The 23,595-nt window shown below is 36.2% G+C and overlaps 1 protein-coding gene across 2 annotated transcripts in view; it reads right to left on the bottom strand.

Moving 5' to 3' along the window:
• The window catches only part of AP3B1 (adaptor related protein complex 3 subunit beta 1), a 157,426-nt gene that overhangs the window by 68,616 nt on the left and 65,215 nt on the right, over positions 1–23,595 (bottom strand). For both annotated transcript variants that reach the window (XM_071580024.1, XM_071580026.1), the window contains exons 12-17: positions 22,507–22,569; positions 21,482–21,614; positions 16,244–16,353; positions 6,897–7,073; positions 1,442–1,628; positions 353–483 (exon numbers count right to left, since the gene is read on the bottom strand). In XM_071580024.1, the coding sequence (XP_071436125.1) occupies positions 353–483; positions 1,442–1,628; positions 6,897–7,073; positions 16,244–16,353; positions 21,482–21,614; positions 22,507–22,569 (801 nt within the window). The remainder of the gene's footprint in view (positions 1–352; positions 484–1,441; positions 1,629–6,896; positions 7,074–16,243; positions 16,354–21,481; positions 21,615–22,506; positions 22,570–23,595) is intronic.

The following is a 23,595-nucleotide window of genomic DNA, read 5'->3' as shown; positions in this document are numbered from 1 at the left end:
CTTCTGCTCTTTGTTTGCATTAATTTTTTTGTTGTTGTTTAGCTTGGATTTGTACACAAATAAACGTCCACTTATCTCTTATTTTGGTAGTCCAGCTACACTCAATTAACATACTGCAGCAAAGTATATAAAGAAAAATATGAAATCAGAAGTGAGATGGAGGTGAAAAGAGCCCATTTAATCCACAAGTGAAGCAGAAGTGGCCCACACGTGATCCACAAACAATACAGATGTTCCCGTACATCAATGGTTTTCAGTACAGCACACGGATAGTATTTTAATACTTGTATTTTAGGGTAAAACTCTATATTGACACGTGCTTTCAGCAAAGTTACTTCTAGTGATGTCATACCGACTCAGCCACGTCGACGTTTCGGACAGAGGGGTCAGGCGCCACCTCTGGCCAGTCAGACAGTTCCAGGTAGCCAGTGGCTCGGCTGTTCAGCGTGTGAGACAAGGTGCCAAGCTGGAAATGATCCCGGTCTGTTAAAAAAGGGGGAGGGGAGAAATACACAAACACCATGAGCTCTACCACAAAGAGCAATCTTAATCAGGGCTAAAGGTAATTGCCATTGTATTACCTCAAATGTCATGGAATAAATATAAACTAGGAAGCTCTTCATAGGTCAAAAAACTGATTTCAGTCCATAGATTACAATAATCTCCCCCATAATGGTCAATAAAAAAGCTAATCAGTCAGTGTGTTTAGAGGTGTTGCTCTGAAATGTAGCTTCTCTAAAAATTACTTTACTGTGAATATTAAGAATGACAGCACAGTTAAAACAATCCATATACATGTCTTGGCACAAACACATACAGAATTTTAATAGTTTTTCTTCAAAATGGAGCTCCTTTTAGAGCTTCAAAACTAGACCTAAGTAAGTATAAAACCAAAAATTGCAAATCATCACAGTAACAGAGTATTTTTAGTTTAGATAACCTGATAACCTTTTAATTTGAGAAGACAGACAATGGATCTTAATTGTAAAAAGACAGCAAAAATGCATAGGGAAAATTATGATTTTGAAGAAAAATACTAAAAACCTAATCTACTGAGATTCAATTTATTTCAGATTCATAAAACATTTGCAACGCTCACATTAACAACCTTCTAATAAAGGCCAGATGGAATACTAGAGCTGTTCTCCTAAACTGAACAATAGTTTTCCTCGAAAGATACACCTTCTGCTATTTAAATCAAATTTAAAATCCACACAAATAGGAATGGATCAGTTTGTCAGGGTTTATCATTAGAGAAATGCACTGTGTTTGCATCATGCAAATGTTGTTTGCTGAAAAACAACTAAGCAGAGTGAATACCCTTGCATATTAATCTTTTCTATTTACTAAGTGACACAATTTGTGAGAGTATTTGACACAGAATAAGCTCCCACATTCCTTTACACAATGAACATTTACCAAATGATTTTAGCAGTTATACCTTTAAAAGGAGACTCAAGCAACGGGGCAGGTTTCTGTGCCAGAAATATTTTTTTGGCATATTTGCTTAAAGCTCCACTCTTCTCATTCGGAACAATAAGCTGCCTAATAAATCTTGTACGGTCTCTGATGTCGTAGCTTTGATCATACTTGCCGAGATTTAATACGTACTGGGTAAGCAATTTTGTCTGTGGAAAAAAACAGGACAAGAACAGAATACAAGTTATTTATGATTATTGATAACTCTGGATAAACATATTTAAAGAGGTAATAAAAATGAATGGTTATGTCAAACAAATGTTGCTCCACAGGGAATATGCATTTCTAAAGCTGCAAATGGAATTCTGCAGCCAAAGCACATGTCCTCTTCTGTACTGGGGAGGTGAATGCTGAGTACTGAGAAGCAGCCATGTGCTAGATTATTAAACTGCTGAAGTGGAAAGAAAGGCATCATTAAAAAAATAATCATATATGGCAAACCCGCTGAAGGGTCTACGTGAGGATAATGAATGTGGAAATACAACTAAAAACATGGCACTCAAAACTTAATCGGAAAAATATGCAGGACATCAAAACATCAGAGGGTATTAGGGGGCTGGCAAACTGCTTCTGCTGAGGTGTGTTTTATGAAGAGATACTGTCCCTGGCATAAGCAGTGTCTGCACTCTGACTGCACTCAGTTACTTTATCCTGAATTATGACCCATTAAAGCAGACACATGAATCACTGAACTGGATTACTGCAAATTATTTGCAGTGCATTTAGCTGTTACTTTTTCATAAAAGCAAGCTGCTGATGCCCTCTAAAAACCAGGATAAAAGACTTCTTCCATTTTTTTCTTGAAGCTTAAAGCCTCTAGTAATATCGGTCATTTATTTATTTATGTAAGACAGCAACTTATATTATCACAGGTTTTTACAGCATAATAGGGCTTCCTAATTTCATGCCTCAGAATACTAACATCTTAAATAATTCTAATAATTCAGTTAATTTTTAAGCTAATAATATAAAAAAGGAGGGAGAATTTCCCAGTATCTTAGAAATAATGTAGTGCAACCAGAACAATAGTGCTGAATAGACTTGCATTCATTAGATACATTTGAAAGAAGTAGGCACTTTCTTTATATAAAAGCAAACAGGAAAAAGAGCAGAAACAGTATACAATCCTAAGGAAGTAAATTTTGGTATTTCAACTCAGAACAGATATATAACACAGGATTAAAGATGTGTTGCCATGATTTGTTTTCTTTATATTTGTTCTCTTTATACAAAAGAAAACAAGCCTGCATGTACATCCTGCTTATCATCCTATTGCTATACAATAACACAATTTCAATCATATAAGCAGAAAAAATACATTACAAAAATCAGTCAATTTTATTGTATGCCATTTGCTAAAAAGAGTTGTTTGATAATTTCCAACTTGAGGATGCAAGTTAAAAGTTTTTTCTCTAGAGACCTAAAAACACTTTCTCAGAAAAATGGTCAACCCCAGCAGGCAAAATACACAGTAAACAAAAGCAGGTTTTAATTTTAACCCCATACAATGCAATACATGCAAGCATTTCACAAAAGACTCTATCTAGGGCACCAAAGATTTGAAGGAGCTAGTCATATTCCACTAGAATAATACTAAAAGCGTAGTTAAAACAAAAACTTGTTTCTTTTTTCTCTCTGATACCCCAGAATGGTTGTATGAAAAGGTATTTTTTTTCCCCCAAGATGCTGTCTTAGGTCTGGTAAAGGTAAAACTTTTCCATATGTATTTCACAGCTTATTGTCAGCTATGTCTGTATGAGAGTATAAAATTTTAAACAACTGCATCAGAGCATATGTAATGTGCACTCATGCAGGACTTATGCTGTTCAATCTAAACGGAACTGGAAAGGAAGGTTCTCAGGTAGCATGAATTAAACTAAATGAGGGATACCTCCTACAGCCTTTGCCATCACTTTTCCTCTGTAAAACAAGACAAGGCTCCTTGCTGTCATGGCAGAAAGCTCAGCAGAATGGATCATAAAACAGAGTTGTCTGAGCCTGTGAATTGCTATAGAGGTGGGAAAAGTTGAGGGCCTTGTTTTCAAGTTGATGGAATTAGAGAAAGACAAATCAGACAAAGAGTTGACCCTCAAAGACTGCATTTCCTTTAATGGAATCATTTACTCCATGATCCTTTGCCTTTTCCTTCACCCTTTCCTGTCCCCTGGAATATCTTTCCCATATTGTCCAATACATATTTTCCAATTATTTTTCCCATACTATCCAATACAGATAAATACAATAAATTTGTATGGGAGAATGTTTCACATCTGCAAGAAGTCTCCTTGCAAGGATCGTATATAGTATAGTTTTCATGGAAACAGTGATTTTTTTTTTAGATTTTTCTTAGAGCAATGCAACCAAAATAAACCAAGGAATACACATCAGTTTCTCCAATGAATGAATTTCCATAGTGAGTTGAAAATCATTTGAAAAAGCATGCTAATTTGGTCAAACATGACAGAATCTGCACACCAAGACTATTTCTTAGAATAGCGACAAAGTATTCTGATACACAATACAGTATATTTATTATCATGTTGCCTGATTTATTATCAAATTGCCTGTTAATCGAACATGTGTATAACCCATTACTATTTTTTGTACATTTTGGTTTGGCTAATGTGAAAAGTATACATTCAAGTCATCTTTCAGTACCATTTCTAGAATTTTCTAGTAACAACAGTTCTACTTAAGGATTCATTGCCTATCCTGTATTAGCAGCAATTAACCTTTAGGTAGATCCTCACTTGAAATGTTGTAATACAAGTATTACCAATAGATGAGGCTCTACAATGGGAGAGAAACAGTTATCTAGCCACTCTCTGATATTGTTAGCTTGCAGTAACTTGATTCTTTAGACACAAAAGATAAGGCTATGGTGCTTAACCATGATTGACATATCTATTTACACCCTAGGACCACATGGGACTTTTTCTGGTGGGAGTCCTACTGTATTGGGCAACATAAACCTATAAAAATCTCTTTATTCTTTCTGCTATATGCAAGAAACATCTAAGGCAACTAGATGGCATATATTCTGCATAACACTTTCTTTTACATGAGCTTCATTTAGACAGCTACCTAGAATACTCAGGAGGATTTTATGACTCTAAGTTTTGAAAAAAACAAAGTAGATTTACCAAATAACACAGACAACTAGAGGAAAGTCTTCTTGTGTTACATATTTATGCAGATAGCATTGAATCTGAAACTCTTTCTTAAATTATAAACAGCCTTTGAAAGTTCATGGGGTGATCACAGAAGTTGACGTATACTGAAAATTGTTATAAAAATCCTGAATATTAAAAAGCATTCTTGTGAATGTGTTGCACTAAGTGTTTGAACATATGACCAAAGAAACTACAAGCAACTAAATAACAGATTTAGAGAAAGGGAATAAAATATCAAGTCTAACTTCCTTCAGAACTTTCTGCTTTTCTCCAGACGAGACTTAACATTTGAGTTCACTCTGGCTTTTCCTCACCTGGGGAAAGAGCTCTTTTCATCTGTTTGTTGTCTCTTTGCTATTCAAACACTACTTTTCAATAAAGTGACACTGTATCTTCGAGATTTTGACAACTCCATTAACTTTGGATGAAACTGGAAAGGTATTCATAAAAGTACAGTGTGGTGGGATATAACACAGAGGCATAAAACATGGAGTTGAGCAGAGATGGACAGACTGGAAACTGAGCAATAAGGGTACAAGATTTCACGTCAAGTTTTAAAAAATTAGACTGAAAAATTGCTGGACTTCTTAGAAACTGAAGTGAGTAAAGAAGAGCCACTCCTGAAAATAAGGATCTAGATATAGGAAGAGTGTTGCCAGTTCTTAAAGGGAAACCCATAGTATTCTAGTTTGAATGGAGCTTTGAATCAAGCCAAGTCACCAACCTTCACTATTAGAATTTTTATATGAATACCTTGACCACTTGAGATGAGATCTTATTTTTCCACAACCTAAAACTACATGAGGAAAATGCTCTTTGGTGAAATTCCTAATTCAGCAGGCATCTCAGGAGACAGTTTCTTTTGCTGTATCATCATTACTGTATTTGAATAAAGCATTATGCAACACTTACATGGTTTAAAGGGTATAAAGATGTGAAACTGGAAAAAAAATCATGAAAGACATCATCTCCTTGTAGGCAATGAATTTTTCACCAAATGTGGTGTGGAAAAATTTACATGGAAAATTACAAAAACTATAGGGAAAATCATTAAATATTATGCAATGGGCTAAAAGAAGACAGTTTCAATAGTCAAACCAGTATTATCTCAGGATTTTCGGTAAGACAGGCAATGACAGAAAGAAGTCATCTTTTGTTATTGCCCCATTTCAGACTATAAGCAAAGTAACCATTATCTGAATGCATGGCAAGACAGTTCATCTCCCACACACCCTACAGAATAGTCTCAGACAGATCACATCTGTAGCTGGATATAGCTATCAAGGAACAAGAGGATGCCACAGTTGCAGAGATGCAAGATCCTGTGTTGTGCAAACTGTTGTAAAACAAAGAGGTCTAGCAGACTGGAACACTGTATAAATCTCAGACAATACATTTCTTCTGCATGTGGAAGAAAAAAAATCTTTGATTTTAAAACCTTTTACATTAGTAATTGGAATTACTGTGAAACATTAGTGTCAAAACGCTATATTCCACAGACAGGCAGTGATGGAGCTCACAGTGCTGTCACTGAGAAGAATGCAGCAGCTGGCACCACTCATAACTGTTATTCAGCTTCCTAGAGATAGAAGTTCACCTTTTTGTACTATCTGAAACACTTAGATTATCTTTACTACCAGAGATATCAAAAGCCAACCTTCTCCGCATGGTAAAATGAAACAGTAAACAAACAAACTAAAAAAACCCAAAAAAAACCAGAAAAAGAGAAAGCAGTTACTATCTTTAAAAGAAGTACTGATGGAAAGACAAGAAGAGGCCTCTTACTAGCATCTCCTTTTAGATATCCTGGACAAAAAATATGAGCAGTATCTTGTTAATGACAGCATTTTCCTGAAAATGCTGTTCTTACCTCCAGAAAACAGTAAATCACACCTCGAAAATCTCCTATCTGATATTACTAATACGATTTACATATATTCCCTATTTATGTGAATTAGAAAATTCAGTTTTCAAAGAAAGAAAGAAACAAAAAAGTGATCTCATCACTACATTCACATTTATCATCCAGAACATACAAAAAGGCTTATGGTTAGGTTTAGTCTGTTAGATTTCTCTAAACTCTTTAGAGTCTGTTAGATTCTGAAAAATGATGTTCAGCTTTTCTTCACAGAACAAAACGGACTTGTTTGGGTTACTTACGTAGAAGGAATCACCACTTACCTATGCAGACCATACAAAACCTACCATGACACTAAATGCAAACACTTCTAAGTTTAGGCTTACCTGCTTTGAATTTGTTAAATAGAGTTTTGCACCCAGATTTAAGATCTGCAACTTCACAAGGTCATCTTCATTAGTGAAACTCTTGGCTGTCTTTCTCAAAACATCAGGTGCAATCTTTGGAACCCGTTCACAGTACTCACCGATGAGCCAGAGAATGCTGGCCCTGGCTACTGGAACCTGAGAAAACAGTGAGAATGCCAAGTTAACACATTCACAGACTACTTGCATACTTGATTGTGTCTGTGTTCAATAACAAGTTAGACAAAATATTATTTAAAGACAACTGTAATGCAAGAAATGCAGAGTGAAATCAGATACTGCTCAATATTGTCATTGTGGTAGACTAAATATTTGTACAAATATAAGATACTGATTCTGCCCCAAAACCCATGCATTACAAGTTCATGAAACAAAGAGGGCAGAAATGAGAGCAAAGACACACAGAAGCAGCATGTTGATATTCACAGTAGAAGCTGCTGCCAGCTGGGAACACAATCCAAGCCTTCGAAGTGTGCTTCTGAATCCCTGCCACTAGGTTACACCAAACATGTTGAAACAAAACAGGTGAGGTTTTTCTACTATATTCATACAGAAATAGTTTCCAACAATACACCTTTCTCAAATCCTGCCTATCTAGTTTAAAAGGACATGGATTTCTTAAAACTATTGCTATCTTTCCTTCATTTTTATTCAAAATTTTATGATAGTAAGATTCATATTTTTGCAAATGTCCAAGACCAGTTGAACACAGAATTTTTGTAAGATAGGAGTTCAAAATTACAATTCTCAGTTTCTCCATAGGATTTACCATCTTAACTGAAAACATTCTGACCAGAAAGTCCTCACAGATCTTACTATTTTGGAGCTACTTGACACTTTCACAGAAATAGCAGATGAATTTTTTTGATGTAAATGGACAAAAAATTAAATAGTCTTGGAATTTACAGCACAAGAGAGGTGAACGACTTCATGTAAGAACTTTAAATGCAGTCAGAGTATGTTCGTCTGCAAAATAGTAAGACTGATGCCATTACTGTACACTCATTTCAGAAGGGAAAGAGGTTATTTCTAATGTTCCAAAGGTTACACTGCATTAAGACCTCACACCCAATCTATTATTATAAATTGGGCTAAAGAATAGTAATTGAGTGGTACATTAAATTTTCCAGTATTGGAGCAGTTCACGTTGCCTGCTGTACAGAGAGATACCTCTAAATAAGAATATATAGGCAACTTCAGATTTCAGTTATGCTAGATTTATTTTTCTAAAATATTTCATTACAGACTTGTTAAAATACTAGAATGCTACAAGAGATCACCAAGTACCATAGTTTGGGTAGCAGTCTATTAGAAACATCCCTTTTCCTGTTATTGTCTTTACAAAGAAAAAGTAGCTCACACTGCAGACCAATTTCAGGAATAGCATTAATTATGAAACACACACATCCCTATTGTACTTTTCCTAGTCAGGACTGCATTGTAAAACCACAATTAAATATATTTATATATATTTAAATAGTGTGCATTTAAGCACAGTGTATTACTCTTTCAAGTTTTTTTCCCTGTTTATAAAATGCAATTATTAGAGTAATAAACTAGTTTTAGAATGCTAGATAAAGAGACTAAACAAAGACAACTCTGAAAAACAGTAACAATGGGAGACATGAAATTTCTTGTGAGACTCTGCCTTTTAACCAGGTGGTTAACTTACTATGTAAATGCTGTATATATATAAAACACAATTTTGTGCCACAAGAATCAATATCGATTACATACTTTTTGAATCAAACCCTGAGCAGGAGCCATTTTAATGAAAAGTGTATGTTGAACTGATGAACCCAATGCTTCTGTGTCACTGAATTCATTTGGGGTCAAAATCACACAATATTTTCTGACATTTTTTTCCCTGTTTAAGTCTTCCAGTTCTCAACCATATAATATCCAGTGCATGATCCTGCAGCTGTTGTTTCCAGGGTACTCAAAACAACTAACAAGAAATGAAGCCCCTTCTAGACCTTCACTGCCTTTTCCAGTATAGCTTAAGGAGGGACCTTGAATTGACAAAAATGCAGGAAGTAATACTTTCATTATTCAGCCCTACTCTGCATTATCCTCAAAGGCAAACAGGATTGTAAATTACTTTGCCAGATGTTTTATTTCATATGCCCTGAGCAAGTGGTTTAAGTGCACTTTTTCAGCCTTTAGTACCAGGAGGCAGTTTCTACTGCCATTTCAACCCATTACCTGTCTCAAGGAAAATAAATAAATGCTTAAAAAATAGAAAGGAAAAACCAGCCACACCCTGCCCTCAAAGCAAGACTGGTTATGTACAGCAGTTAGAGAAAGATATTATAACGATTTTACAGATAGCTCTAAGCAGCACCATTGAAAAAACATTGTAGTTCAGCTTGCAACTTAATCACAAACCACACAAGGCTGAAGTACAACTTAAAATCACTATTCTGATTATTCACGTGTCACAAAATGAGGAGATACTCAAATTGCAAATGAGATGTAATCCTCTGCATCCAGAAGAAAATTGTGTAGCCAGCAGTTTTTTAAAAATTTTACTTGGAATCAGAAGTGTAAAGAGGGATACAGTTTATTTAAATGTCAGACTGACAGCAAGAAAAAAAGGTGCACAGGAAAGAATAAGAACAAAAGACAAGTATTGGGTTTTTGATTTCAAATGGTAGACCTTCAGGGACTCCTCCATTATTTGAACCTCTGCATATAAAAATCTTTTAAAACAAGATCTCACTGATGACTGCATGACTTAAATAGTGTACGGGTTTTGTTTAAATTGTGTTTTATTCAACTAGAATATCTGCTTCCAGTTCAGTTCTCCAAAGGTCACATATTCCTCTCAAATTCTAAACAATCACATAGATGGTATTTTATTTGATGCAATTATCAAATTATGAGAATTGTTCATGAAGGATTACAAACATAAAGGTTGAAAAATACATGATTAAAGTGCGTCTTAGGGAAAAGAATGGAGCTAGAATCTGAAGTTGGCAGAGCTGAAATACATACAAGAATATGAATGTCATATCTTGTGATACCTTTTCAACACTGCAGGAAAGGAGAACCAAATTAAGAAAACAAGGTGCCTCTGCTATGAAGCCATATCAGAAACATAGCAATAAGCAGTATTTACATAAAAATACTGCAGAGTAAGTCAAGTTTGTTATCAGAGTATGAATGGACAGAGCAGTGTTAAAAACTCCTGGTCAGCTACTCTCATAATAGGAATCCCACTCCAAACCAGTAATTGGTAATTCTTAATTGCTTCCATAAATGACATGTTTTTCCTCAATTATTAAGCTCTTCAAAGGTGCATGCAACTGTCTTATTTTTTCTCTAAATTTGTAACTCCTTATCTTGTCTTTATCCCATCAAGAAGTGTTTCTCCTTATCTTTGAAATTCTTGCTCATATTCTAGAAAGAACTAGGAGTAAGCCTGTAACAAAAAACAACAATGTCAGAACTCACCAGTTGTCAAGAGAAAAAAACCTGCCTTAGTAGTACTGGAAGGCAAAAATCACACCAGTACAAGATTCCCCTCACCCACAAGGCAATCACTGCTGGATACAATCTACCATAATAAATTGTACTTCTAAAAAGAAAGTGGCGGAAACTAATTTGGAGACCACTGCAGCTTGCCTATATGAGAAAATACAGAAATTTAGAAGATTACTGAGGCACTCTTATTCAGAGCTAATTCTTGCTAGGTTGATATACATTGATTCATTGCTAAAATGAATTAAGAAAAATAAAAAAAAGCGTAAGTCATATGTAAATAAAAGTGTTTGGTGTTAATTCAGTGTGAGCAATGCAGTCTAATTCCCTTTAAGACTCGTTCACATTAAATCTGCAAGTATTTGCACTTGACAAATTCTGGAACGTAGGTGTTTTCAAGGAAAGATTTTCTACAAGAGTAGACTGTATGATACACATTTGCCAAGAGAATATTCTATAAACTTTAGAAAAAGCCCCTCAACAATGTCATCCTTTATAGGGTGGAAAGAGACTCTCACAAATAAAAAAAGACTAGATAATAGAAAACAAAAAAACCCAGTTACAATGGAAGACAATCATCAGATGTTTCACAGGATTTTATAAGGTAAAACATGCAGTTTAACAGAGTTGAGAGTAACCCAGAAGAATGCTGTCTAGTAAGGAGACAGTCTGATGAAACAAAATTATTCAAGGTAATCTAATCTAAAATATAGCCTGAACAGCTGAAGATGACTTATTATTGACATTCAAAAACTGGGCAGAAGTGATGCAGCTGGCCTTGGAACATTAAGAGCAGGATGCAAACATATTCTACAACTACTGATGGACGCCAAGATATTTCTAGCAAAAAATCTATCTTGGAATTATAAACATTTTCAGAGAATTATAGAACTGTTAAGTCAATGTTCTGCAGAAATCAAAAGGCAGACAACACCAGGGAAGTGAGATAAAAAATACAAAACAACTAGTGTCTATGTTACTACATAAGATTTCTCTGTCATATCTGACTATTGTGCACACTTTCTGGTCACCCCACTTTAAAAAACACAGAATTATCAGGAAAGAAAAGAGAAGAGGGAATGGCTGATCAAAGGTCTAGAATATGAAGAGAAATTAGAATTTTTAGATTAGTACGCACAATGATGATGTGGATGGCAAACTGAAGCTTCCAGTAATCTGCTGAGAAGGTACACTGGAGGTGCATCATGCTGAACTTACTCCTACCTGTAAAACCTTTCCCTAAAGCCTCAAGTTTTAGTATTCTAGAGATGAGATTACTGTTAAGAGACTTTCGAATTTATCCTTTTTTTAAACGGCCTTTTCCCGTATGTGTCTTTTTCAACCTTCTGTCACTCTAAATGAAACTAATTAAGCCTATCACAGAGAGAACACCCAGCACAAACTAGCGCTGCTCAGATCTCCAGCCCACAGCTTAGCAAGTCATTAAATTGTAAAGCACGGATGATGTTATTAACACATTACAGCTAAATGGAAATGTTTTTATGATTTTTTTAAAAATGGAAGTTTAGAGAGAGCCAATTACTCTCTTGCTGGATACCTTCACGACACCAGCAGACATGCATTTCTCAGTTGCAGCTTTTGAATGGTGTGGAGGAAAGGACCTGGAATGTACTAAGTACTCAACAAATAACAGACACAAAATAGATGTCATAGATCTTTGCCTAGGCACATGTGGGACAAAAGTTTAAGGTACAAAATGAAAACACACAAAAGCAAAGGAACAAAAATAACCACCCTTTTCAGATATGTAAGAAACAATCAATCAAAGAGCAAGCTGAAACAGACCTGGCCTTTACTCTAAATGGAGTCAGTGGTCTACAAGAGCTCAGTACTTTTTAATTGAAAGTTCTAATACTTCTACTAGGTCTTATTATTTTTATCCATATGTGGTCATGATATTTAACTTTTTTTACTTCAGCTTTTATTTCTTTTACAAGAGAAAACAGTTATCTTCTAAATATTCTATGTCCGATAACTTTCTAAATGGTTTCTTGTATTGTTTTTGTGTGACCAAGTCTTAGAAGTGGGAGCAGGGCTACAGGTGTGGCTTCTGTGAGAAACTGCCAGAAGCTTCCCCCATGCCCAGTAGAGCCAATGCCAGCTGGCTCCTGGGCAGTCCCACTGCTGGCCAAGGCCAAGCCAAACAGGAATGACAGCAACACCTCTGTGATAAGATAATTAACAAGATGAAAAAAAAGTTACTGTGCAGATCAAAATTGCAGTCAGAGAAGAGAGGAGTCAGAACATGTGATCAGCTATCCAGATATCAAGGTCAGTGGAGGAGCAAGAGAAGGTGCTCCAGGAGCCAGAGCTGAGGTTCCCAGTCCACGGTGCAGACCATGATGGAGCAGCTGTGCCCCTGCAGCCCATGAAGGAGTGTGTGGGGATACAGAGGCCCATCTGCAGCCCAGGGAGGAGTCCACGCCAGAGCAGGTGGATGCCCAAAGGAGGCTGTGGCCCTCTGGGAGGCCCATGCTGGAGCAGGGTCCTGGCAAGGACCTGCAGACCCATGGAGAGAAGAGCCCACGCTGGAGCAGGTTTCCTGGTAGGACTTGTGGCCTGTGCCTGAAGGACAGCAACTCATGGAAAGGGACTCAGATGGGAGCAGTTTGTGAAGAACCATTGCCCATGGGATGGGCTCACACTGGAGAAGGTCATGGAGGACTGCATCGCGTGAGAGGCACCCCTGTCTGGAGCAGGGGAAAGACTTCTCCCTGAGCAGCAGCAGAAACAACCTGGGATGGACTGACCATTCTCCATTTCCCTGAACCACTGGGTAGAAGGCAGGCCTTGGGAAGGAAGGAGTGCTGGGGGAAGGTGTTTTTGAGATTTATTTTACTTCTCATTCTCCTGCTCTGATTCTGTTAGCAATAAATGTAATGAATATGTCCCCACTTTGAGTCTATTTTGCCTATGACGGTGATGAGCAAGTGATCTCTCCTGGTCCATATGAATCATAAGTTCTACTTTCTCTCCTCTGTCCAGTTCAGAGGGGAGTAAGAGAGCAGCTTTGGAAGGAACTTGGTGTCCAGCCAGGGTCAACCCACTACCATTTTGTAGACAAAGAAATGAAGACAAGAAAGTCAGTAAAGCAAATGACCTGAAACATTGCTATGAAAGATTTTTAGCCACCTCGACATTTTAGCCAATCACAATCTCAGGCTAACACAAGTGAAATTTTTAACAGTACCAATGGCAGAAATTCAGGCACCAAACCAAAAAGGTATTCCACTCAGTTTACACCGATTTATTGGTGTATTTATTTTAATGACTCTTTCCCAATTAGCTAAACTAAACCAAGACAGAACAACAAAAATTTTATTTTTTTCTTAAATGCTTTTTGATTTAATTGTGTTTAATTCTGTTCATGCTTCCAGCAGTGTATTACACAGTATTAAATTAATTTTGATTCTAAAATCAACAAAGAATTTCTTTGGTCACATTCTCCCACCCTCAAGTTTCTTTCAAGTTAATTGAAGACCATATTCATTTCGCTGCCTCTCCTACCTCCAAATGCAAGAATCCTTTAAAGACAGTGGTATACTCCGGCACAGAGCTATAGGGTAGGTCCCTTAAGTTTCAATCCTAATACTTTGCCCAATAGAAGAGGTCAAGAAATAAACCCCTACAAACCCCCAAACACTAAAAAACCTCATGCAAACTAAGTGTACATACAAGCGTGTATGTATGTATATATACCGTACATTAATGTAACAATGGTCAGCAATCCTTCATTTGTGTCTCCGCCCAACAGCAGACAAAACTCAAGGCAACTCAACCCACGACCACTTTTACCAAGGTTAATGTTTAAAGTACAGAACTCCAGTAATATTGTATTAAATGTTGACATTTCAAACTCACATCCCCACTCCTTCTGAAACCTATACACTTATCCTTTACAGGAGTAAGGGGATGGGGCTTTGGACTAGACTTTACAGATCCCTCTCAACCCAAACCATGCTGTAAAGGAATACATCCATTTTCAGACACTATACAGGCAGATTATTTCAGAAAAATGGGTTGGCACTCAAATTATAAATATGAACTTCTTTCATATCTATTCTTTAATTCACATTCTTGAGCATACTGAGAAGGATATGTATCTTGAAGTTCTTAAAAAATGGTATGGAAAAATGTAAAACGATAGAAAATTATCACCTCAGAGAGCCTACGGCATCATTATCACTGCTTTGCTCTTGAATAAGAAGCATGATTCAGAAACAGATTTTGATTTTTAACTTATTCCTATGACTGCTCTATGCCACAGACTGTTCTACTACTTACCATTTTCTGATATTCTGTACAATCTCATATCAGAAAACTTGACAATGTCAAAGTAGTTCAATGTCTTCCTCACCCCTCTTATTCAACTTAAAAAAAGGGTTTTCTTTCCAAAAATATTCACTTTATTGAAACCTTGTTTTTAAAGTTTTGATTGTGCAAAAGAGTTACAAACCTCTTTAAAGTGTTAAGCAGACTATTAAGACAGTATTTTCACCTGTACGAAATGTGGAAGTAAGAAGACAAACTCATTTGGCGAAGTGCCAGAAGATGTCTATAATAAGATTACACACTATTTATGAGATTGTAATAATCAATAAAAATATTGTACAAATTTTCTGAAAAAAATGTGTGATTATTATAAAATAGGCAATACTTTTTTTGATAGGTAATTCGCAGCATTAATTTATATCCTCTTTGATATGAGCAATTCAGTAGAGTTTATTTTCTTTACATCAGTTGCAAAGTTTGATCATCAGCTCTTAGTAGCCAGTCATTTAATGTCAGTAAAAATGAACCAAGAATAAATTTCCTCTTTCTTTTAATATTCCAAACTTTGCCAAATTCAACTACTGAAAAATGAAGATTCACCGATTCAGAAACTGTTCCATCCTCAATAAATGTGTAATTTTATGAAATGAAATAGTCCTATTTATAGCCTCTACACAAAAATAATTATTGACAGATCAAAGTATGCCACCTTTTGTTTATGATGTAATAGGTAGCTAATGGCCCTATACTCTAATTTAGGACAGATGTTTAATCAATTACTAGGACTATGAGGAGAATTTGGGAAATAACTATTTTCATACCTAAAGGTCAATTAAATCTAAAGACAGATAATAGCAATTAATGCAAATTTTACTGTGAAATATCACAGAATCTCAAATACCCAGAAGATAAAACCACAACTTCAAAACACACTACAATACACTCATAGCAGCATGTCTAATACCACAGAAAGGTCAAGGTTTAAAATAAATGTTTTTAAACTCCACTCCAGGTCACTAACTCAACTGGGTGATAATCCTGAAGTTAACTGCTTCTTTGCCCTTACTTTCATTGCAACTTGCCCACTCCACATTCTAAATTTGCTGTTCAGATTGGCTTAACAGTATTAGCAATACCCAACATTTCCAGGGACCTCTTTCAAAATCACTTCCCAGACCTAAGGCACAAATTGATGCCATCTGGTAGCTTCCATTTGCTTTTCTTTAAGATCACGAAAAAACTGTATCATATGTCAAAAATAAAAAATCAGAATCACAGACTATTCTGAGTTGGAAGGGACCCTCAAGGATCATCAAGTCCAACTCTTAAGTCAATGGCCCACGGAGGAGGGGATTGAACCCATGACCTTGGCATTATTACAATCAAGTTTTAACCAACTGAGCTAATCTCAGAATCAAAATATATTGTATTTGTTTAATTGACCTATTTCCATTTATGACACAAATTCAAAGGAGATAAAAATTTCACTGTCAGTCAACACAGAAAATAAGACGCTGTGAATAAATACTCACTGTGATGTTATCCAAGAGTTTGGCCATATGCTTAATAATTTCACCATGGTGTGCTGGCTGGGTTTGCAGCAGTTTCTTAATGACAACAACACTTTCAGCAACTACGATTTCTGTTTTAGACAAGACCAATTATTAATTTTAAAAGCATTTATGCAAAAGAAAAATCATAAATAACTGAGTGCAAAATACACAAAAGCTTTCAAAACACGCTTTGTAGAACTAAATTCTATGTACTTGGTAACAAAGAGGTAAACCATTCTAAGTAATACAAGTTCAGCTTCCTGAATCAAGTTGTAAGCAGCAAAAAGAGGACAGAGAAACATTCTTAACGTAAAAATATCATCCTACTGCATACTTTTTATAAAACTACGTCTTAGTAAAGCTTCACTTCATATTTTTCCTTCCAACTAAGGAAGAGCATTAAAAAAATGGTTTACATTAAAATTATGTATATTCATAAGTAATTCACAGTCTGCATTAAAAATACATTAGCTGAATTTTCAAAGAAATATTCAACACTAGAAGTAACAGCTCATTCATAGCTAGAGAAATGACTAAACATTGCCTTTGCATTTTTTCACTTTCTAAGCAGTCCCTCTCAGGTCTGTAACCTAATCTCTGGTACCTTCAAATGAAGCTTCTAAATAGCAAGCTGTTTAAGATTCATGCCAAAGTCATGCAGTGGAGTGCTTAACTACAAGTAACATTCACAGCCTGAACAACTTGTATGAAATACACAATTTTTGAAGTCATAAAGACCCCAGAGGTGCAAAGGTGCAAGAGTAAACTCTGCTGTAAGGAAAGATGAAGAAGCCTAACCATCATTTGTTAAACAAAGGTATTCCTATATTTCAGCCTGAAAAATCAGCAATCCAGCATGCTCAAGTTTCAATAGAACAGTATGGAAAAGAGATGTCTAAGTTTGGGGTTTGCTTAGCTTTTTTGAGAAAGTGACGTTCTTTATGTAGAAAGGCTTTTTAAAACTTCTGAGCATGCATCATCATGGCATAAGCCTCTGAAATGCTTAAATTTTAGCTTGCAGTGTTTTGTGTTATCCTTTATTTGACATAACATCTGTCATTTTTCTAGACTAATTTCTAGAGGTTAACATGTCTGCTTCACATATCTCAAGGTCTTGCACAATCCTACAGATGAATTTAAATTAAATTGCGTTTTCCCAGATATTAAAATAAGAAGACAATTGTTGAAACTTGAAAATTACAATCTGAAATATTTATAGTGGGGAACGTTGTAATGACAACTTTTATCATTGAGTATTTTGTGGTACGCTGAACAGTTAAGAAAAATGAAACTGAACCCAAAAAGCTTACATGAATACATTATTAAAAACATTTGCTGACAATGTAGAACTGATTAAGGTAAAATCAACTGCAGCAAATAAAATGTCACCATAGGAACTACTTTAATGCAACCTGTGGGAGCAAACGTAAAGAAAATAAACCATAATTGTGAACATATAAACTAGTGTGGATCTTTTACACAAGTCCAGATACCAGGAAAGAAAGTACAAACAAAATCAGAATGAGTTTGTGTTAGTACAAGGACTGGCATAATCTACAAAAAACCAGAGAGAGTCTTTGAGGCTTGCTTTATTCACATGAAGAATCCCAAAAATAAGCATGAAATAAAAGACAAACACTTAGGTTCAAAACCAAAAACACTCGAACAAAATACTAAAAGGGGAGATAAAATTAACATTCTGAATTAATAGGAAGAAAATCTAAAATGTAACTTTACTAGAATTTTCAAAGAAAAAGTGCATAGAACACAATGAGAAATGAACACAAGAATTTCAAAACAATGTAAATCTTATCTAAAGAGTTGTAGCAGTATCAATCCAGGCTGGGGAATGAACAGATCAAGAGCGGCCCTGCTGAGAAGGACTTGGGGGTGCCCAGGGATGAGGGCCTGGACATGATCCAGCAACGTGCACTCACAGCCCAGAAAGCCAATTGTGTCCTGGGCTGCATTGAAAGCTGTGTGGCCAGCAGGGTAAGGGAGGGGATTCTGCCCCTCTACTCTGCACTGGTGAGACCCCACATGGACTGCTGGATCCAGCATTAGACTTCTCAGCACAAGAAAAACATGGACCTGTTGCAAGAGATGCAGAGGAGGCCACAAAAATTATCAGAGGGCTGAAGTACCTCATCTGTGAGGAAAGGCTGAGTTGGGGTTGTTCAGCCTGGAGAAGAGAAGGCTCCACGGAGACCCTCTAGCCACCTTTCAGTACCTAAAGGGGGCCTAAGAGAACGATGGGGACAGACTTTTCAGCAGGGCCTGCTGTGACAGGACCAGGGATAATGGTTTTAAACTGAAACAAAGTTGATTTACATTAGGTATAGGGAAGTTAGGTTTTGCATTGAGGGTGGTGAAACACTGGAACAGGTTGCCCAGATTGGTGGTGAAACACTGGAACCGGTTGCCCAGACTGGTGGTGTTGCCCAATCCCTGGAAACATTCAAGGTCAGGTTAGACAAAGCCCTGAGCCACCAGGTCTAACGGAAGGTGTCCCTGCCCATGGCAGGGTAGTTGGACTAGGTGATCTTTAAAGGTCCCTTCTATATCCAAACTATTCTATGATTAATTGGGTTATTAAAAAGTTATGCAAACGGTTAAAAACAATGTTAAAAGGTAATTCCTAAAGCCAAGTAGCCAGACAAACCTTAAACTTTCACTTTTCAGAACTACACAAAGTTTAAGCTTTTACCTAGTTAACTTTTCCATCCTTGTAACATAAGTAAAAAGACTTGGAAACTCTACAAGGAGTTGTTTTTCTTTTATGTCATTCTAGCAGTAATTACAATAGATATGCAGTTGTTCACTGATATATTAACAGTTCCAGTGACTTTATGACTTTCCTGGTTTTGTATAGATTTGTAGGGTTAAAAAGTTTTAGCTGTATATTCTACGGCTCTGTTTATATTCAAATCTGAGTCTAAATAAGCCACACGTAAGTACATGAAGAAAATTTCAAGAGCAGTTCTTGACTTCACCAGAGCCTCATTTCTGGAACAATACTCTGCCTCTCAGCACCTAAGTTTCAGAATGATTACTGTACAGCTCCTATGTCAGAAACAGAGCAAGTATCTTAGGTGTTGGGTTGTATCTACAGTCTTTCCAGAACAAGAGCATAGAAATGGAAGGCAGTTTTGCCACAAGTTTATTCTTCAGGATTCTATTTTGGTTTGGAAGAATTAGTCTGGTCACCGCTCTGACTCTGCTTTCATGGGCCTCAGAACCCTGCTGAATCCACCAGCTTGTGCTTCATGCTATGTAGAGCAGCAGAATTACTTTCAGGCTTTGAATGTCCATGAAAGAAGCAGCACAGCAAACAGATTGCCTGCATACTTTCAGGTTGAAAGTTGGGGGAAAGTAAGATTAACGAAGAGTCTTAAATATATTTTCCTACACATGCTAAATCTCTTTTTTATTCCCTTACCATGCCAAAACTCTTATGTTCAGAAAGCTGCAACTATTAGTAATTTCCTGCCACCTAGGGAAAGGCACCATGTCAATTATGCCATCCTACACATTCCTTGAAAGAAGGAATAAAGACACTGCAGCTATGGTAAAGCAATTTGCCAGCTCCCAGGTTTAAAAGATCCTCAATATATCCTTTGCAGTCTTTCAGAACAGTAAGCACAAGAAGATAATTTTATTTGCTACACAATTACTTAGAAACAGACAAGAAAACTAATCTTGAGACAGATCTTTGTATACATGCACGTGCATACGTGTGTATATGTATATTAAATTGATGATCTATGATAAAAGAAAATAAACCGTTTTCCTCTTATCTTGGTTCCTTAATAGCAAAAAGAAAAAAAAAAACAAGACAACAGAAAAAAGGATTATTAAGTAACAAACTTGGTGTTCTGAAGTGATAGTTTCATTATTATTGCATTTAATTTAAAACAGACGAAAAATGGGGATTTGCACATGCTGAAAGAAGCCTTCGCAGAGGAAGACTGCTAGTAGAATTAAGCAGAATCAAGAAAAATCTTTGAAAGTTGTATTTTTACTGTGGCAATTGCTGAATGTAATACAAAAGGTAAACTGTGCAGTCACGTCTTGTAACACAAAATAGGAAGATATTTTAAACACAGCTGATAATCAGAAAAGCAACATAAATAAGGTCTAGAGCACTAGGAAATTCAAGCTACATATATTAAAACTACAAAGCTATACACTGAGGCCTCTCAGGAATTTCTGATACAAGGTGAGGTGGTTAAGAACGAGGACTCACACAGGTCATAAACCAAGTAAGAGAAAGCTCTGAGTGTATTAGTGGGTTACAGATGACTATGTGCTGTCAAGGTGATGTCCCTAATAACAGCCTTCTTACCATTACCATGAAATTATATCCAGAAGATATGGAGAGGCTTTAATGCCGCTTTTCAAAGCTTAGAGAAGATCTCATCTATGTTCTTTGAACAATTCTAATTACTCTAGGGCATTTCAAAATCACACTTTTCCTCCTTCCTGACATTACTTTTAAACCATATATTTCCTAACTCTATTTCCAGTATTTAACTATATTCATGTAGACTGTATGTTATACAATCGTCTCCCAGTTCTCGACTTCTTACCTGCAATATTCATTGGCAACTATATTATATTGGGAACAATAATATACAATATTATCAGGTACTGATTGATAGTGGTGCTATATCCTATCTGACTTTATTTGCTCCTTCTTGTGTTCCTTAGTGACTTGCAACTCTGTTTCACTACATAAAAATAACAGAAGGCTAGATTACAAAATCAAACTAAATTTGGGGCCATTTATCCTAAAACTATTTAATATCCCTTTTTTTCAGTTAGGCATTGACGCACTAAAAAAAATTCCAAGCTTTCAGCACCCTCTACAGGCAAACTACTTTGATGCAACAAAACATACAACAGAAAAACCAGCGCTACCAATGATAATCAAAACAGCACATTTTATCAATTACAGCATTTTAAGAAAAAGCAGCTAAACATGTAATTGAAGGTCAAAAAGAATTAATTTTGCTAACAAAAGAGAAAATATGTACCCAATGAATATGAGAGCCTTTGAAAGTGCAGAATCACTATTTTTATCCAGTCTTGTCAGCCAAATTCCTGTAAAAGTCAACTCTCATACACTTTTTGATGTGATCTGCTCTGTGTGGTTCTCATTAAGGAGAGGACTCATGCTATCAGCTACTCCGGAAACAAACAAAACACTTAGCTTACCGTCCCTGTTGGACAGCAAACACACAAGGCCGTTGAGGCACGTGTCAGTCACTTCGGTGATGTTAGTTGCGCATCTGCCTATAGCCTGAATTGTAGCTGCAGCAAACTGTTTATCTTGGCTCTTCACGTAAGTCTAAGGAAACAGGATTTTCATTAGTCAAAGTGTAACTGTTGTCAAAGACTTACCATATTATCCTCACAAGACAGACATATTGGACAAAAATTTCAGCCCAGAAATCTACATTGTACATTAATCGTTATGCTTTTTTCACCTTATTGTCACTTTTAGAAAACATTTCCTTGCCAGCTTTGATCACCCATGGCCATGCAAACTTCTGATTTCAAGGAAGCTTGGGGCAGGGGGCAATTACCCAAAACCAGCAATTAGTTCGTGTGCAAGGTTGGACGAGTTGATGAGCTCTCTGTTCAGAGAGGTTTCAGTCCATTTAACTAGGAGCATCTGTGAAACTGTGAATAACCTACCTGCCTGAGAACCAGTACCTTTCAGAGAAATCCAGCCAGAGAACTGAAGCAATGAAAATAGATGTCATAAGCCAAGAGGAAAGAAAGAAGGACAGACACTGTTTCACAATACAGGCGAAACATCTTGCTGATACATAAAGATATGGAGACAATACTATTTCATTGCATGACTTACAGAAAGGAGGTTTGGCCATAAATGCTAACAGCCAAATACTGCTAAAATTAAGACCATATCATACAGTGACTTACAGTGTCAGTCAAGTTGGTAGAATTTGTTTAAAAGAATAAGGAATTCTTGAGGTTTTTTTCATAACCTTTTTTGTTTGGTTGGTGCGTTTTTTTAATTGGAAGGAGAGTGAAAAACAGAACATTGAAACTCCTTTCCATACACAAAATGTTTCACTATCCATCAATATATTTTGAGGCCATTTTATCCTTGGAAAGAGTTTAACTAGAAAATGTAAGCCTAAGAATCTAGTAGAAACATCCAATAATGGCAAAAGAGAGAATTCCATACAAAAAGAATACACTTCTGCACAAACCTGAAATTCTCGAAGCAGAGTTGATATGTTGGCTTCATTTGCTAAATTTGTCAAGATTTCAAGCTACAAGAAAAAAACAAAGAGATATTTTATCAAGATCTAAAATACTATAACAGTATCACATGCACCCTATACTTTTATGGTATATAAGCAGAAGATAACACTACTAAAAATACCACTCAGAATTCAACAGAGTATACCAGATATCAGTATAAACTGGTAACAGCATTGCACTCAGAGGGAGTATTTTCCTTACAGAGTTTTCAAAACAGGGCTACCAGGTTCAGTGATGCATTTTCTACAAGCTCTAGCTTTAGTGTTGCACTGCATATCAAATAGGCTTGGAATACTTCTGTTGGTGCACTTTCCAAAGTTACACAGCAGGCCTGTAGCATGTAAGAACCACATGACAGAGTAAGAACAACTAATGGAAGACACAACTGCAGCTAGAAAGAAATAAATTGTCCCTTATAATCAGATGAACTATAATAAAGGACATTTCAACTCAGTAAAGAAACAGTTGCATCTATCAGATACCTCAGATCTTAATCAGTATCAACAACATCAGACAATGAAACTCTTCTTCTTTGTTCCCAGTGAATGAAAGGATGATATACAACACTTGGCATATATTGCTAAGATGCTATACTTCCAGACTGTTTTAACTTTGAATGAAAGAAACTGAAAAGACAACCCTGTGTCTCTACAGGGAACTTAAAACTCAGAAATCTGTTGGCATTTTTTGAGTTGCAGGCACTCAGAAAAGGATACTAATTGAAACATTCCACCTCTACTTCAAAAACAATTGGGTAACAGCTATCAGCAAAGTCTCTTAAAGATACATATCTAGCATAGCATAGGAAGCAAGAGGATAAATGAAAAAGAGGAAGGAAAAAGGAGACTATTTTATAGTACATGATGTTATCAATGGAGTATCATAAATACTTTTGTTCGCCTTTTTCATGTATGAACTATGAAAGTTACTGTAAGACAGGTGACAAAGTTTTCAACTGATGCGACAGTTTTCAGGGAAATGAAGACAAAGGCTGAATAAGGAAAGCTGCATAAAAACTCCAAATAGTAGGTGAC

This window comes from Pithys albifrons, chromosome Z, assembly GCF_047495875.1.
Source record: "Pithys albifrons albifrons isolate INPA30051 chromosome Z, PitAlb_v1, whole genome shotgun sequence".
Taxonomy (NCBI): Eukaryota; Metazoa; Chordata; class Aves; order Passeriformes; family Thamnophilidae; genus Pithys; species Pithys albifrons.
The sequence above is the reverse complement of the archived record's forward strand: the minus strand, read 5'-3'. Positions and strand labels throughout refer to the sequence as shown.